This window comes from Hemicordylus capensis, chromosome 6 (assembly GCF_027244095.1).
Source record: "Hemicordylus capensis ecotype Gifberg chromosome 6, rHemCap1.1.pri, whole genome shotgun sequence".
NCBI lineage: Eukaryota > Metazoa > Chordata > Lepidosauria > Squamata > Cordylidae > Hemicordylus > Hemicordylus capensis.
Genome location: NC_069662.1, coordinates 19040479 through 19056831, shown reverse-complemented (window position 1 = coordinate 19056831; position 16353 = coordinate 19040479). Strand labels below are relative to the sequence as shown.

At 44.3% G+C, this 16353-nt stretch overlaps 1 protein-coding gene across 1 annotated transcript; it reads left to right on the top strand.

The window, feature by feature from the left end:
* Window positions 1–15: 15 nt before the first annotated feature.
* On the top strand, window positions 16–16353 carry UBE2S (ubiquitin conjugating enzyme E2 S). Its single transcript, XM_053266450.1, has 4 exons — window positions 16–470; window positions 7919–8066; window positions 12414–12604; window positions 15836–16353. Exons 1-4 carry the CDS (start codon window positions 468–470, stop codon window positions 16124–16126), a joined length of 633 nt encoding a protein of 210 aa, XP_053122425.1. The 5' UTR covers window positions 16–467; the 3' UTR covers window positions 16127–16353.

The following is a 16353-nucleotide window of genomic DNA, read 5'->3' as shown; positions in this document are numbered from 1 at the left end:
TCGGCCGTCGCGGATATTGGTTGTCAACGGCTCTCCGCGAGGAGAGGACACAAGAAGGGAGGGGGGAGGAACGGACCCCCTCCGTTCTAACGGGCCTGATTGGGCGACCGGGGTTCGAAAGGGGTGTGGCTGGCCTTGGTCGAAGGTTATAAAAACGTTTGTGGGGGACCGGCCACCCTCATTAAAGTGAGGGTGGCAGAAGCGAGTTTGGAGGGGTAGAAGTAGGAGTTGGGGAGAATCTACTCCCCCTCCCATACTTACGAAAGAAAGAACTTCTTAAACGAAAAGGTCTGGTGTTCTCCTAATAGTGGTAGGGGCTGTGTAACCCCAAGTTTAGAGGCCAGCCTCCTAGGCTGTGGAGGGAGGAAGAGGCATTAATCAGAAGTGAATTAAGGGGCATGTGTGATCCCTTTAAAGGTTAGGGTTAGATTGTGTTACTCTACAACCCTTCGTGCAGACCCAACACAATGGTGAGTGGTTTTTGGCGCTTGGTGTCCCTATCCACCTGTTTGAATTTCACTTTCTTTGTGGAGCCTACAAGAACTTGGAAGGGCTGGTGGGTTGTAATATTGTTGCTGGTAAGTTCTGCACACCATATAAGAGTAAAGGTTCAAAGGGTAGATAGCTTGAAATTGTGTGTGTCCCTCTGTACAAAGATTAGGGTTTCTTCATGCTTGTGCACTTGCACATGGGTACATAAAATCCAGTTTTTATGGTTTAAGTTGAGTAGGAAGGGGAGCAATTACTTTCCTGTTTGTGGGCATAAGATCTCCTGGTTAGGATGTTTGTATCTGTGCTGCATTTGGCCTCATGTAGGATGTCTTTGTGGTAAGACCCCAGGGGCTGGCATGGCTGCTTTATTTTAGGATTTATGGGCTGGTTGGTGGAATATTCTTAGGACCTCACGTTGGGATGGAGTGTGATCTTGTGATCCAGTATTGGGTAGGATCTGATTTGTCAAGCTGAGCAAGGATCTGAGGATAAAGCTCTAAACATCTTCCAGATGTGCTACTCTGTTGCAAAAAAAAGCAACAACAAAGAATCTTGTTGCACCTTAAAGGCTAACCAATTTATTGTAGCAGAAGCTTAATGGGGTTCTGGAGATAAGATATGATGTATAGGCTTCTTAGGCAGGCAAGGAAGGGAAACATTGCACTCTTTTTCAAGAGGAGCTCAACACCCCCAAAGGATCACTTTACAAAATGTGGCATGGAATAAGCTATATTGGGGAAGCATTTAAAAATGGAGGAATGGTTGTAAATTAATCTTAATCTGTGGTGTGGGGAAGGTGGGACTAGCATGATTCCACGTTGAGATGTGCAGAGGCCAGCCTCTGTTTAAAATGTTGACTGTCATTTGGGTTTTAAGAAGGGTACAGGGGAGCATGGGGTGTAGTTTGGGAAATGTGGGGGTCATCCACAAAATGTATCATCATGTTTAACTCTTCCCTGCCCCCTTTGCCACACGTTACCCCATTTTCCCCAGTGCCCTATCATTTCTTTGTTACAACTTTGTTACTCCTTTCCCCCCTTTCCCAACCCTTTGGTGCATGACATGTGACATACCTTACTTAGTACACTCGTTTAGAAGACACTTGATGAGACTAGAAAGGGCTTTCTGAAAAGGTCAGATACAAGTTGTGGAAGAGTCTCTTCTTTATCACAAACAAAGTGAGTAGTTGGTTTAAGTAATGGCCAAATTGGCTTTTCTAAAATATATTTCTCTATCTTAAATGCTTTACTGGCGGCATGTTATCTGAAAGGTATTTTGTATCATCTGCATGCCTGAATGTAAAGATTAGAGCATATTTTCTTCTTTTTGCCTTGCGTTCTCATTTCACCCCCTTGCCAAATCATACTCAGTTTCCTGAGGCAAGGCATTTTCTGTAGGCCTCTTTCTGTTTTAACTTCTCCACACGAAACAAAAAGCCTCCACTTTCCAAAGTAATATTAATTTCATATAATCATATAATTAATTTCATATATAAAGGCTAATATGAGGAAACTTAGTTACACATTTTCTAAATAAGGGACGTTTCAGACTACTATTGTATCTGACAGCTTTGCAATTTCTTGGTGCCAGGATTTGGGAAGATGAAGATTTTAGTGCAATCTTATGCATGATTAGTGAGAAGTAAGTCTCATTGAAAGGAGTAAGCTTCAGTTTGGCTTACTCCATGGTAAGTGTGCTTAGGACTGCAGCTTTTGAAAAGTTTTTTCTTCCTCAAAGCAAAATCCTCTTCTTGTGAACTATTCCGCTCAGACGTTCTCTTAATACTGCTAAGATAGTTTTTTTAAAAAAATGATTATGAAATCTACATTTTCTTGTTGGTGTAGATTTGGGGGGGGCGTTTTGAAGTTGACCGATTTCAGAAAAAGTTTTTTCATAAGAGTGTAAATCCAGCTAGTCTTTTAAAAACTCCTTTGTCCTGATTTAATCTATTTTAGGCCTTGGACTGCCTCGAGTATATGTGTGCATACATTTTTGCAAATCTTTTTCAAACCTTCCTTGCCATTTTGAGACCTGCCCAATCTTTGACCTCTGCATGGTTTTAGATGTGTTTAATTGTAAACACTTTCTCATGGGACAAATCCCCATGATCGGCAGAAGGAGGGTGAGGATGATTTTACAGCAGATGGTTTCCCAGGCAGGCAGCAGTGTGTATGTAAGGGGGAAAAAGAGCTTCCATGATAACTTCATTTCTCAAACATTCAGAATCCACTGGATGCCTCTTAGCTTTTTAATTTGGGGAGTGGGTGTTTGGGAAGAAAAGCGGGAGTGGTGGTGGAATTTATCACTGTTACTGAATCAGGATTGATTGCCTTTGTAAACTGACTGGGAATGGTCTGCATAGAAAGCTGCACACATTTCTATGAAGTGCTGTATTGCTAGTTTCCTCTTTAGATCCTTTTATCAGCTGGCTTGTGGATGGACTTGAAGGACTCCAGTCCAAACAGATTCAAAATAGATCTGAATACTCTGATCAAAAGCTTAATAGCCATGTTATGCTATTGAATTGCTATTGGAGTGCATCAGAAGCAGTCTTACCACTACTGGGATGTTTTGGGTTGTGTTTTAAGTTTGTTAGTCATATAACCCCCGGCACGGGATCTGAATTGATTAGTGATGTAGGATCCCCAGAAAGCAAGTGATAAAGGGAGAATGTGCATTGCTGTGGGATCTTTGTGTCCCTTTTGAACACATCTCATTTGTAGAGAAGCCTGAGATGGTAATGATATTTTACGCAACACAAGATGTACACTGCAGACAAAAAGGGAGTGGTTTAAACTAGGCTTGTAAATAGCCATTCACCCATTTAGTTGAGGTAAGTAAGCACTGACCCAAGTAAAGAAGTTGATCTAAACCGAAAAGAGTCTGATTAGATTTCTATATTGCCTTTCATTAAAATAATCTCAAGGCGGGTGACAATAGGTTTGAAAAACGATACAAAACTATTAAGCAGTTAGAACAATACAAATATTAAATTGGATTCTAAGAAAAAAATATAAATCTATTTTAAAAGTTAAAATACAGAACATATTCCAAAGCCTAGGGGTAATAACTGAGAAGGCCCTGTTCCACGTGCACAACAGTAGAGTCTCCCTCATCATGGGCACACGGAGCAGAGCCCCCTCCGATGACCATGTCAAGCGGACAGAAACCCTTGGGAGCAGGTGTTCCTTCAGATATCCAGGGCCCAAACCATTAAGGACTCCAAAGGTTAGAACCAGCACCTTTAATTGGATCCGGAAACAAATTGGCAGCCAATGTAGCTCTTTCAGAATTGAGGTGTAATGGTCCCAGTGGACAGTTTGGAATAAAATCCTAACTGCTGCATTTTGCATCAACTGCAGTTTCCAAATATTCTTCAAGGACAGCATGCATGTGTAGAGTGCATTACAGTAATCCAGTTGTGACCTGACAAAGGCAGGGGTAACTGTGGCTAGATCTGCCTTCTTGAGAAAGCTGGCACACTAGCCAAAGCTGTGAAAAGGCACGGCTGGCCACCAGATCCCCCTGAGCATCCAAAAGCAGAGCCAGGTCCAGCAATACTCCCAAGTTGTTTCTCCCATCCTAGTGTCTGTTTTGTGGGCTAGAAGTTTTTGTGACTGTATTTCCAAGATTGTTTTAAATCTCTTATAGAAGTGAATTGGTCAATACCAGAGTGGAAGACAAATGTAAGAAGATGACAGAGGCCTATGGCACCTCAGGCTTCTATGATAACAAGTTTTCATGGATTAGAGCCCATTTAATCAGCATCTGATATTTGTTGCAGCAAAAACTACTAGGAGTCTTGTGGCACCTTAAAGACTAATATAACATGAGCTTTTGTGGACTACAGTCCACTTGATAAGGATCTGATAAAGTGGGCTAAAGTCCATGAAAGCTTATGCTATAATATATTGGTTAGTTTTTAAGGTGCCACAGGGGTCTTAGTTGTGTGTGTGTTGCAAAAGATGGACATGTTTACCTCTTCAAAGGATGTGGGAAGGGAACTGCAAAGTGAGGCTGTGTCTGCTAAGGAGAACTTGCTGCTTTTGACATGGAGGTGGGCAGCCTTTTCAACTCTTTGAAAGATTTGTGTGGGCAGCAAATAAAGCTGTGAAGGGCCTAACGTTCCACTCTGTAGTTCGATTTCCACAGAATTGTCCTGGCAGTAGCCACTTACAATTATTTAATTGAGGATGCAGGTCATGGATGTGACAGCTAAGTGGTAAAAATGTACACCCGCAGATGTACAGCATGTCAAAGGAAGAATCATGTTGTACGAGGCCTTTGTAGCTGGGTCTGCAAAAGAACACAATTGTTACCTTGGTGGCGGTGGTTCTGCTTGCCTGGCAATGTTTGTTAGTAATGCAGGTCAGCAAATTCCTCCTAAAGCTGCAGGTGAGCGTCAAAGGTGTCCCAGGCTCAGTAAGTAGCCATTGTGGGTTGTGGCTGTTCAGATGTTGTGTTTTCTTCAGGGTTATCCCTGGGAAAAGAGTGGGAGCAGGCCTCACCTGCTCCTCTCATGGTGGGGAGAAGTTGACAACTAAATTGAGAGATTCGGTATGTGTTTGTGTAATTTTCTGTGGCCCTGCAAGATGAAATCTTCTCTTGGAGTCTGAGGGGGCCGTGTGCTCAAATAAAAATGGAATCTCCTGGTTTGAGCCTTGGACTTGGTGGCAAGGAGAACAGAATGTAGAACATTTAGAAGCCTGAGGCCTGCTTCTAAACCTTTCCTCAGTACCATGCACAAAGAGTGGGGGTAATGTCCAGGCAGCCCCAAAGATAATCATCCTTCAGCTGTCAGCTTAATTCTCATGCATCTCTACTTGTTCAGAAAACAGTTTCTGGTTTTCTGAAAAAAGTGACTGGTTTTTCATCCAAGAGAAAATATATGAATATGGTTGGTAGCAAGGCAGAAACATCTCAACTCATCTAGAATTGCTTTTCAAATAATACATTTGGAGGCTGCATTGCAACAGTGGGGCACAAACCACGGGCTTAGATATGGCATTTCGCCCTCAACAACAACATGGGGAAAGGCCTATTTTGTAGAGTTTGGAGCTATCCTTTGCAATTAATACCTTAGAATGCTGGCGGTGTTGAGAATATGTAACTTGTTCTTCCATATGGTCTTTTGCATCAAACTGATGAGTATAGTATTTGCACCTGCACAGAGATCCACATCGGAACCTTCCAGAGGTGTAAAGAGTTGTTTTGGCAGTAACCCCATTTTGTAGGGGTTGGAGCTCAAAATTAGTACTTTAGCATGCTGGCAGTGTTGAAACAACATGATTTGCTCTTCACCTGTATAAATCCAACTTTGACTTGTTAATGCCAGATGTTGGCTACTGAATTAGTGCACATACACAGGCAGTGGAATACTGGTTCTGAGCCACAAAAAGCAGCTGTCGTTCCCTCATCCCTAAAGGTTGCACTTACATCCCGTTTCAAAGTCTTGAGCAGAAATTGCATCTCTGCTTAGGTTTACCTCTGCAGCTATGAGGGATGTGAAGAGGTGGGTGGATGTGTACAAGCTCATCCATTTCCTGGCTGATTGACTACATCTTTATAAATTTACATAAGAGGAAAACATTATAAAGAGGGAGAAAATCATCCTTTGTTAGACTATGCACATATGCCACGATAAACATAATCTTGGAAGCAATATTCTCCCTTCTCTCCTGCACAGGAGGGAGTAATGCCTCTTCTAGGATGGCACTTGCAATTTGCGGTTGTTTTTTAAGAAGTACTTCGGTTTAAAATAACATTAAACATGAAAAGGTGTTGCCTGATTAATCAGGGTACCATTGTTAGTCCATCAGAAAAGTTACTTAATCTGTTTAAGCAGGGATTCTCAACCTTGGGTCCCCAGATGTTATTGGACTTCAACTCCCATAAATAATCCCCAGCCTCAATAGCCTTGGGTTGGGGATTATGGGAGTTGAAGTCCATCAACATCTGGAGACCCAAGGTTGAGAACCTCTGCATTCAAGCATTGCAGCCTTAATACTTTATTCTTGGGCATCTGCAAGTGAATTCCATTAGGGGGTACAGTTTGGTGCTTCGCTGCTGTTTAGAATGGCCAGCAAACCCCACACTGTGTCACTTTCCCCATCTTCACTTACGTTTCAGCCTTGCAAAGAAATTCACTCAGAAATCCTCATGTCTTTTTGATAATCATTTGTTTCAGGGAATCAGAAAAGACCTCTCCCAGTTCACAAAACTTTTGCTTGCCACAGCTGAATGGCTGAGTTTTTATTTAGAAGCGACTCAGTTTTTCATACTTTTCACTTCCTGGATATCTGTTTGTGTGTGTATGTTTCTTGCAGACTGTGTGCTCTAATGGACTTTGGGACCTAGGGAAGGAGACTACTACTACTGTGAATATTTATATACTGCTCTTCAACCAAAGTTCACAAAGCGGTTTACAAAGAAAAATAAATAATGCATAAAACCTCACAATTTGGGTCAGAAGCAACTAAGTTAGTTCTAAATAAGATGTTCGTTCATTGCTTTTGGCTTCTGCATATTATTTATTTATTTACATTTTCTATCCCACTCTTCCTCTAAGGAGCCCAGAGCAGTGTACTACATACTTAAGTTTCTCCTCACAACAACCCTGTGAAGTAGGTTAGGCTGAGAGAGAAGTGACTGGCCCAGAGTCACCCAGCAAGTCTCATGGCTGAATGGGGATTTGAACTCGGGTCTCCCTGGTCCTAGTCCAGCACTCTAACCACTACACCACGCTGGCTCTCATATGAGATGGGTTGGTGGGTGAGAGTTAACAGGAAAGAGAATATTTTGAAATGCACCCACTTTGGAACAAGGTGTCTGTGTTTTATTTTAACTGTGCTGTTTGAAGCAGCAGGTTCAGGGATCCTATAAATTTACTTAAGGGTAGATATTCCAGTTTGAGGCTTGAAATGGCCAACTGGGGGCTGCATGAAGTAAGTGCTCCAGCTTTCAGGGAACCATGTTCTTTTTGAGATGTTTGGGAAAGTTAGTACCACTTTAATGAAGCACTAATTTTCCTGGGCCAAAACTAGAAGTGGAGTCCAAATAGGGGGTGCTACTGCACACACACACACCCAGTTGTGAGGTATGTTCCTTGGCACACACTTATTTAACACAAAGTAGCATGTTGCTCATGCACGGTCCTGCCCTTTTCCGCCTTCAGTAACTCTGGCCAAACAATGTCATGTTCTCTATGCAAAAGCAAATTAGCATCACTTGTACTTGGAATGGGTTCCTCTTCTCACCTGTTGCTAAAGGCTCTTGCCAGCTCCCATTTCAGTCTCTGTTGATGTCATTTGTGCATGGGTCAGCTCCACCCTATCTTCAAGAGCTGCAAAGCCAGGTTCTTGGCAGACCCAGGCAAGTATTGGCTCAGCCACATTTCTTCCCACGCTCTCAAATCTTTCTCTTTCAGAATTCCAATGTAGAAAATCTGCCTCCCCACGTGATCCGATTGGTCTACAAGGAAGTTTCAACTCTAACATCGGATCCCCCTGAGGGCATCAAGGTGTTCCCCAATGAGGAGGATATCACAGATGTGCAGGTCACCATCGAGGGACCCGGTAAGAAGGAGCTTGTGAGATTTCTTCTCCGAGGCCTAATTTACACATACAACAGGGTGAGCTGGAATTGTTGTGGAAGACTCCTAAGCTGGTAGACTAGATTGTACTACTACAGGCAGGGGAATCACTTTTTTTTTAAAAAAAATCCCCTGCATTTAAAAAGCATGCATACACACACAGTACTAGTGCAGAAGAGAACAGGCTGAACTGGAATTTTTTTCCTTGCTGTGCTAATTTTTATATGGAGGAGCATTAAAAATGCTGCCTTTACAGTCTGAAGTGAAGAATCAGGTGAAGATATCACCTGAGGATTGTACTACTCCCTACTATATATGTAGTTGTTGTCTGAATCTCTTCTTCTGAAAACAAAAATTTAAAGATGCCAAGGAGCCAGAGGTTTCTACTTCCAGTGGCTGGCTCTAGCTACTGGAGGAGAGGCTTCACTTTTGGGTTGATTTGAAAAGTGGACGGGGGGTCACGTGACATGGTTGTAAATTTATTGATATACCACATTTAAAGTACAATTTGAAAAAGCAGTGAACATAAGATAAGCATTTATAGTAAGGACTACAAAATCTTCAAAAGAAAAAGCATGAGAAACAATACTAGTAGGAAGAGACAAATGGCTCAGTAGGATGAGCTGTGGGGGGGAAAGCTTTGAACGTGTAGGTTGTGTGTGTATGGGGCTGTCTTCCACAAGGAAAATAAACCTAGCTTATGACCAAAACCCTTGAAATCTGAGGGATTTGATCCTTTAAATTGGGTTCAGGAGAGATTTGCTGTGTTTATTGCTCCACCCCTTCCTGTGAGACAACGAGATACTCTCTCACTGTGAGACGCACAGAGGTGTTTGTGGGTTCCTTGTGACTAGATTGGGCAGCAGGGATTGGTTTCCTAAGGGATGAATGTTCCAGAATCAGATAGCTTGCATGAATCCTACCTGTTGGTAGCCCAGTTTCTGGCCTAGTACATTCAAGTTGAATGTGAGAGGTCAGGAAACGTGTCTTCACAGAGCCATTTTTACTGCTCTTTGTATAGCACATGAGCAGGGCTTGACAGATCCCAGCTCCAGGGAGCCATTGTGCCTAGACATTTAACTGTGGCACCTAGACTAGGCTATTCAGGGGTAGAGTTACTTAACAAATCTGTATTTGTCCCAGGCAGTGCTGTTTCTGTTCTAAGCATGTTGCTTGTAAAGGGGATAAAGAGAAGCCCATTACTCCCCCATCCAGTGTCTGTTGCGAATTATTAATTTTGTTAATTCTGACTCCCAATTTTGGGGGCTGGCTCCTAGATACAAAGAAAATTTGTCAAGGCCTGGAACACAGGTATCGGGACAGCCCCAGCAACATGAATATGGTAGTCGGAGAATTTAGTATCCTAAGAATTCCAAATTTCACTGAGGTAAAAAAAATTTCCTAGCCTTCATGGCCTTGGAGATGCATCTCCAAAGGTGTGCAGAGACTGGCAGAACAGAACTTTGAGTGGTCAGGGGACTGGACTTTGGTGCTCTGTGTGGTTTCTTATCACGCCTTCATGACAAGCAGGGCTTGTGAGTCCTGCAGCCCCCTGTCCTTCTCTATGGTTAGCAGAGAGAATAATTCATGCTGCAGTATTTGAAACTAAAATAATGTATACTAGACCTAGAATTTTGACTTTGGCTTTTAGGTCTACTCCAAATGGCAGCAGCTCTGCAAGGTCATAGAGCCATTACCTTAGTACTAATGAGATGAGGTAACAGGTTCATGTGTGGATTGGTAACTGGTTGAAGGACAGGAAACAGAGGGGAGGTATAAATGGATGGTTCTCTACATGAAGTAAGGAGTGAGGTCTCTAAGGGACCTTTCCTGGGACCAGTGCTTTTTAATTTATTCATAAATGATCTAGAAGTTGGGCTAAGCAGTGAGGTGGCCACATTTGCAGGTGACACCAAACTATTTAGGGTATTGAAATCCACAACAGATTGTGAGGAGCTCCAAAAGGATCTCTCCAAACTGGGGGATTAGGCAACACAATGCCAAGTGCAGTTCAATGTTAGCAAATGTAAAGTGATGCATTTGGGGGCAATCCCCCCCCACTTCATAGATACACTGATGGGGGTCTGAGCTTTCAGTGACTGATCAGGGGAGGGCTCTTGGGGTCATGGTTGACAACTTGTTGAAAATGTTGACTCAATGTGTGGCAGCTGTGAAAAAGGCCGGATTGAAAATAAAACTGCTTATATCATAATGCCCTATACAAAACTATGGTGTGGTCACCTTTGAAGTACTGTGTATAGTTCTGGCCACCATGCCTCAGAAAAGACATTATAGAACTGGAAAAGGTGCAGAAGAAGGCAACCAAGATGATTAGGGGCCTAGAGTACCTTCCTTACAAAGCAAGGCTACCACACCTGGAGCTTTTTAGTTTAGAAAAAAAGACCACTGAGGATAGAGGCCTATGAAATCATGCATGGTGTGGAGAAATTTGATAGAGATAAATATTTCTCCTTCTCTCGTAACACTAGAACCAGGGATCATAACATGAAACTGGTTACCAAGAAATTTAGGACTGACAAAAGGGATTAGTTTTTCACACAATGCATAAGTAACTTATGGAATTCTCTGCCCCACAATGTGGTGACAGCCAACAGCCTGAATGGCTTTAAGAAGGGTTTAGATCAGTGGTTCCCAACCAGGGTTCTTCCAGATGTTGCTGAACTACAACTCCCATTACCCCCAGCCACAGTAAATTGTAGCTAGGAATGATGGGATTTGTAGTTCAGCAACATCTGGAGGAACTACTTGTTTAAATAAATTCACGGAGGACAGGTCTATCAATGGCTACTAGCCTGAGGGCTATAGACCACCTCCAGCCCAAAAGGCAAGATGCCTCTAAATACCAGTTGCAAGGGAGCAACAGCAGGAGAGAGGGCATGCCCTTGCATCTGGCTTGTGGGCTTCGCAGAAACATCTGGTGGGCCACTGTGTGAAACAGGATGCTGGACTAGATGGGCCTTGGGCCTGATCCAGCAGGGCTGTTCTTAAGGTCTCAGGGAAGAGGCTTTCCTAGCCCTTCTATCTGAGATCCTGTAACAAGAAATGCCAAGTATTGACCCTGGGAACTTCTGCATGTAAATCAGGTGCTATACTTCTGAGGTAACGCTGCTCCTTGGGACATTGGCTCCCAAATAATGGGACTCTTTGTATATATTTTTATACTTCTAGACTATGTTCAAACAAAAATGCTTGGAGGGCAATTACAAAAAATCTTACCCAATTAAAACAGTATTTGGAGGAGAGCTGGTCTTGTGGTAGCAAGCATGAATTGTCCGCTTTGCTAATCAGCCTCTGCCCTGGTTTGCATTTGGATTAATGACTACATGTGAGTACTGTCTGCTGTAAGATATTCGCATTAGGGGATGGGGCTGTAACTCAGTGGTCGAGAATCTGCTTGTGTGCAGAAGGTCCCAGGTTCCTCCTTGGCGCATCTCCAGGTAGGGCTGGGGGAAACTCCTGCCTGAAAACTTGGAGAGCCACTGTCAAGCAGTACAACTGTACCAATGTGGAATTAAAATGTCTTCACCTGCCTCTGAAAAGGACTTGCTTGGGTCTGGAGCCACCACAGAAAAATAACGAACTTGCCTCTAGAGGACAGGATTTGGAGATTGTTAGCACATGTTAAACCCTTAGAGGGGTCGTGCAGGAGAAGGCATGCTTTGAGATACTTGGGATCCAGTAGGGATGCGCATGGAACGGGGCAGGGGAGGCTTGAAGGCGGGGGAGGGGGTGCCGCTTTACCCCTTCCCGCCGCTCTTCCCCTACTGGCACTCGGGCTTTCCAGAGTCCATGGGGCGGCAATGTACCTCCCTTCTGCCTCATTTGCCCCTGTTGTCCGGAACTAAGCAGAAGTATCTGGCACGCCGACATGGGTCTGTGCACATCGTGCGCTGGTGCGCACATGGTGAGGGCCGCCATGCAGGCACACCGGATACTTCCGCTTAGTTCCGGACAACGAGAGCAAATGGGGCAGCAGGGAGGTAGGCTGCCGCCCCATGGACTTTGGAAAACCAAAGCGCCGGCAGGGGAAGAGCGGTGGGAGGGGTAAGTGCACCCTCCCCCGCCCTGAAAGCGGCACATCCCCCCCACACACCTTTGAACCGGTGGAAACACCTGCCGTTCCCTAGGATCCAGTCTTTTTTTTTTTTTAAAGTATAATTGGATACACACATTGGTGAATTGAATGTTACCCGAACTGAATGTTTTGGCCTGTGATTCAAGCATTTTTGTTCTCTCGGTGTAGCTGCAAGGAATAAGACATTCCACACTGAAGTTGTGCTATGCCCCGTGCCCCTTGTTTCTACTGCAGAAGGTACCCCATACTCTGGAGGCCTCTTCCGCATGAAGCTGATCCTTGGCAAGGACTTCCCAGCTAGCCCTCCGAAAGGCTACTTCCTGACCAAAATCTTCCACCCTAACGTGGGCGCCAACGGCGAGATCTGTGTCAACGTCCTCAAAAAGGACTGGAAAGCAGAACTAGGCATCCGGCATGTCCTGCTGGTGAGTGGTAGTTTAATTAGAGATAGCATGTCTGAGGCCTGAATCTTGCTGGTTGTACAATATTGTCCTCCTAGTCCCTGGTCCTGAAGGGCTTCATAATGGGTTTCTCCAGTTTGAGGGGATAATATTTAAATGTGAAGGCACAGTCACCCATTAAATTGATTTATTATTGCATTTAAACATATTCAGGATGGTTTACCATTTGGATTCATGAAACAAAATTCCTTAAAATAGCAAAATTCTCTCAGAGCATTTGAGGTTTCTTCAACAGCTGTCCTGGGCTGCTTCTCTTCTGTCTTCTCCTTGGGGCACACTGGTTTCTAAGGAAGGGGCTGTTCCAGCTGAATTCCTTCCTTCAGCAATGGATGTCATAAGCTCCCTGGTCTCACTAAGAACATGCTGTCTCTGGTCACTACCTTACATTACGTCTGAAGAAGGCCGCAGCTCAAGATCGTAACAAAAATTGTATATAAATATGGCATGAGAGGTTTCCAACAGCCAGTTTCACTCATTAGTCTGGTGGCTGTATTTTGAACCAACAAAAGTTTCCAAGGAGTCTTCAAGATCAGCCCTACGTGCCTTTCGGTAGTTGACTGGATGCAGTTTTACAATAAAACTTGTTCTGAGAAGAATACACAATAAGCAACCCAAACAAAATGGCATGCCTAAAACTCAGAGAGGCAGCTTGGCCCTAATTAGGATGTGCACGGAACCAGCTCCCTTACAGCCGATGGTGGGATGGGGGTGGCTTTAAGCATGAGGGAGGGTGCACTTACCCTCCACCCCACCCCGCGCTTTCCCCTCCAGCGCTCTATGGATAAGTGGGCTGGTAGCGTACCTCCTTGCCATCCCGTTGTTTTACTGACCGGAAGTGTGGTGTGTGTGCTCACCCACAATGCATGCCCGTGCACACTGCACTTCTGGTCAGTAAAACAACGGGGCAGCAAGGAGGTATTCTGCCACCCCACTAGACTATTTATCCACAGAGCACCACTGGGGAGGGGGGTAAGTGCATCCTCCCCTGACCTTAAAGCCACTCCCGCCCCAACATTTGAACCGGTTTGAACACGGGGTTCCAAACCTGTTCAGCATTGTAAGAATAGAACGCTGAACAGATTCGTGCACATCCCTAGCCCTAATACAAAAATGGAATGGAAAGCAATACAGAGCAGGTTTAAGAAGTTAGAAAGTGAGAGAATGTGATCACATGGGCAGGTGGGGAAATTTTGATAAGCAACATTTTTAGTTGATTAACAGGTAAAAGGATTTTTAATTGGTCAGTAACATGCTGGTTCATTTTTGAGGCTGGTTTGATGTGTCCTTTGTAATACGGAATGAAAAGAAAATATGTCCTTTCTTTACTTCTCTTCTTTAATTCAGTTGTCAAGTTTCTTACATTTCCTTCAGTATCTCAAAAAAGATCCTTCTACTGAAGTGTTGGCAATGATGCCGAATTATTTAAATTTAAATGTTCTTGCCTTGTACACCTTCCTGAGTCTGTGGATTGGGTGGTATTTTAAATGGATGGATGGATCAGTTAAAAGGCAAATAATCAACAAAAAGTTATTTAATTAGTCACCACTAGAATTGCAACATTTAATTGGTTAGATTAATTAAAAATGTTCTGTCATGTAAAAAGGTGCCTCATTTTTATCATGTGGCACATGTTTAACCTTCACCCAAATAGTGGGTCAAATTGACCTGGAGAAGTGGAAAAAGAATTGATTGTTCTGATTACAATCTTCAACAGCTCTGCACTGCTCATATTCCTCAACCTTAATTAGGTCAGTTGTCCTTAGCGAGGTATTTAATGCCCCCTCAGCCAGCCCCCCCCCACCCTGAGAGAGAGATAATTGTAGAATATTTCACCATGTTGGGGACATTTGTACCCCCAAATTGTGCTGAATGTGAAACTGACACTGCTCACCTGTTCAGTGTAACTTTTGCATGTACAAAAATACCAGTATTTTTGCTGCTGCTCTAATTCCTCTACTGCCAAAAGGAAATACTAGAGAAGTATTTATTTCCCATTACCAAAGGGAAATAAAGGATTTCTTTGCAGCTGGTGTTATGCTCAAGGCAACCCCCACAAGTTTCTTATTTCTGTGACTCATTTTTGAATTAGTCAGCTCCCTATGAAGCTACTGTTCTACCCCACTTTGCCCTCTGATTTTTTTCTTTCCATTTTTTCAGTTTTGTATAAACTATGAAGCAACCGTTGAGATAAGATTTGGACACGTCAGCAGGAGCTTGGGATAGTGTTGGCACCCCTGTTGATACAGCAGGAGCTTTGGCCTGGTGTCAGGTCCCAGCTCAGCCAGGGTGATCAAGAATGGGCTTTGATGCTTAGGCAGGCAATGTAGTACAGTTTGGGGGCGCCTGCATCACCTCAGAATTTCTAGGGTGGGTCCTGGTGCTTGTTTGAGAACATTCTCGTTTTAAAACCTCCCTACTGGTAGAAAAGCCTGCACATCGGGGAGAACACGTGCAGCTTACTCAGGCCAGGTTCACAGTCGTTCAAATCAAGGTTTACTGTGGGCCACCTACCTTGGCTTGGGTTCACACAATCATGCTAATGTCAGTAAACCACATTAAACCTAGATTAAAACGATTGTGTGAACTGCTGGTCTCAGCCTTCTTCCTGAAGCATTCGCTTACCACAAACAGTATTTTGACATGGAGACACTTTCAGATCAGCAATACTCCCCACTCACTTGCACTTTCTAAGGTGATACAGTCCTGTGTATTTTGGAATCTGAATCTGCTGTCAGGCCAGACTTTGACTGGCTCTGATTTTGAGATCCAGAACGCTTGATGTGTGTGCTTGTTTGTCTAAAAGGTTGATACCAAATCTCTTGGTTTGCAGCACTTTAAAACAATTCAGAGAAAACCACCCACCAGCCCTTGGTCCTTTGGCCAGTGGTAGAGACCAGAGTGACCTTCCTTTTCACTTCCCACGACTAACGACGGTTGGAGCCAAGTTGTTTCTGGTGGCGGTGGGGTGGGGGGTGGGAAGCAAGCTCCCTGCAGCTGCTCATTCTCTGGCCATGGCTGAGGCCAGGCTGGTCTCTCCCTTCCCATGATGTTCTTGGGACAGAGGGAGTACAGCCTCTCAGTGCAGTACACCAAGCACATCCTCAGTGGAGGCCGGAGTGCCCTTCCCCTGACTTCCAGAGTCCTATCTGATGTTCTTCTCCCTTCCCCAGTTCTAACTCCTCCTTTCTTTTGCAGACCATCAAATGTTTGCTCATCCACCCCAATCCGGAATCGGCCCTGAACGAGGAAGCAGGGCGCCTCCTGCTGGAGAACTATGAGGAGTATGCCTCGCGGGCCCGCCTCCTGACAGAGATCCATGCCCAGCCATCATCCAGCCTACGCACCAAGGACCCCGCTGAGCCTTGCTCCTCTTCGGCTGGTGCTTCCGGGGAGGGCCCCATGGCCAAGAAACACGCAGGTGACAGGGACAAGAAACTGGCCTCCAAGAAGAAAACTGACAAGAAGCGAGCTCTCCGGCGGCTTTAGGGGACCGAGCGGGGGCGGGGTGGGGTGGGGGTCCAGTACACGGGTGGGCGGTGGGCATGGGGGGGGGCTTCACAGTACATTTTCCATTTCTCCTCTCTCTTCCTCTCCCACCTTCACTTGAAGGCTACAGTCCAACTCTGTCTCGCCCTTGTCAGGTTTTTCTTTTCGACCTTTAAGTTATTTAAATTATAAAAGCAGAAAAATCTATTAAATGCTTTTTTTTCTAA

Coding starts and splice junctions, on each gene's coding strand:
- UBE2S (XM_053266450.1), top strand. Junction 8,067..12,413: donor GGTCACCATCGAGGGACCCG/GTAAGAAGGAGC, acceptor TTTCTACTGCAG/AAGGTACCCCATACTCTGGA. Junction 12,605..15,835: donor GCATCCGGCATGTCCTGCTG/GTGAGTGGTAGT, acceptor TTTCTTTTGCAG/ACCATCAAATGTTTGCTCAT.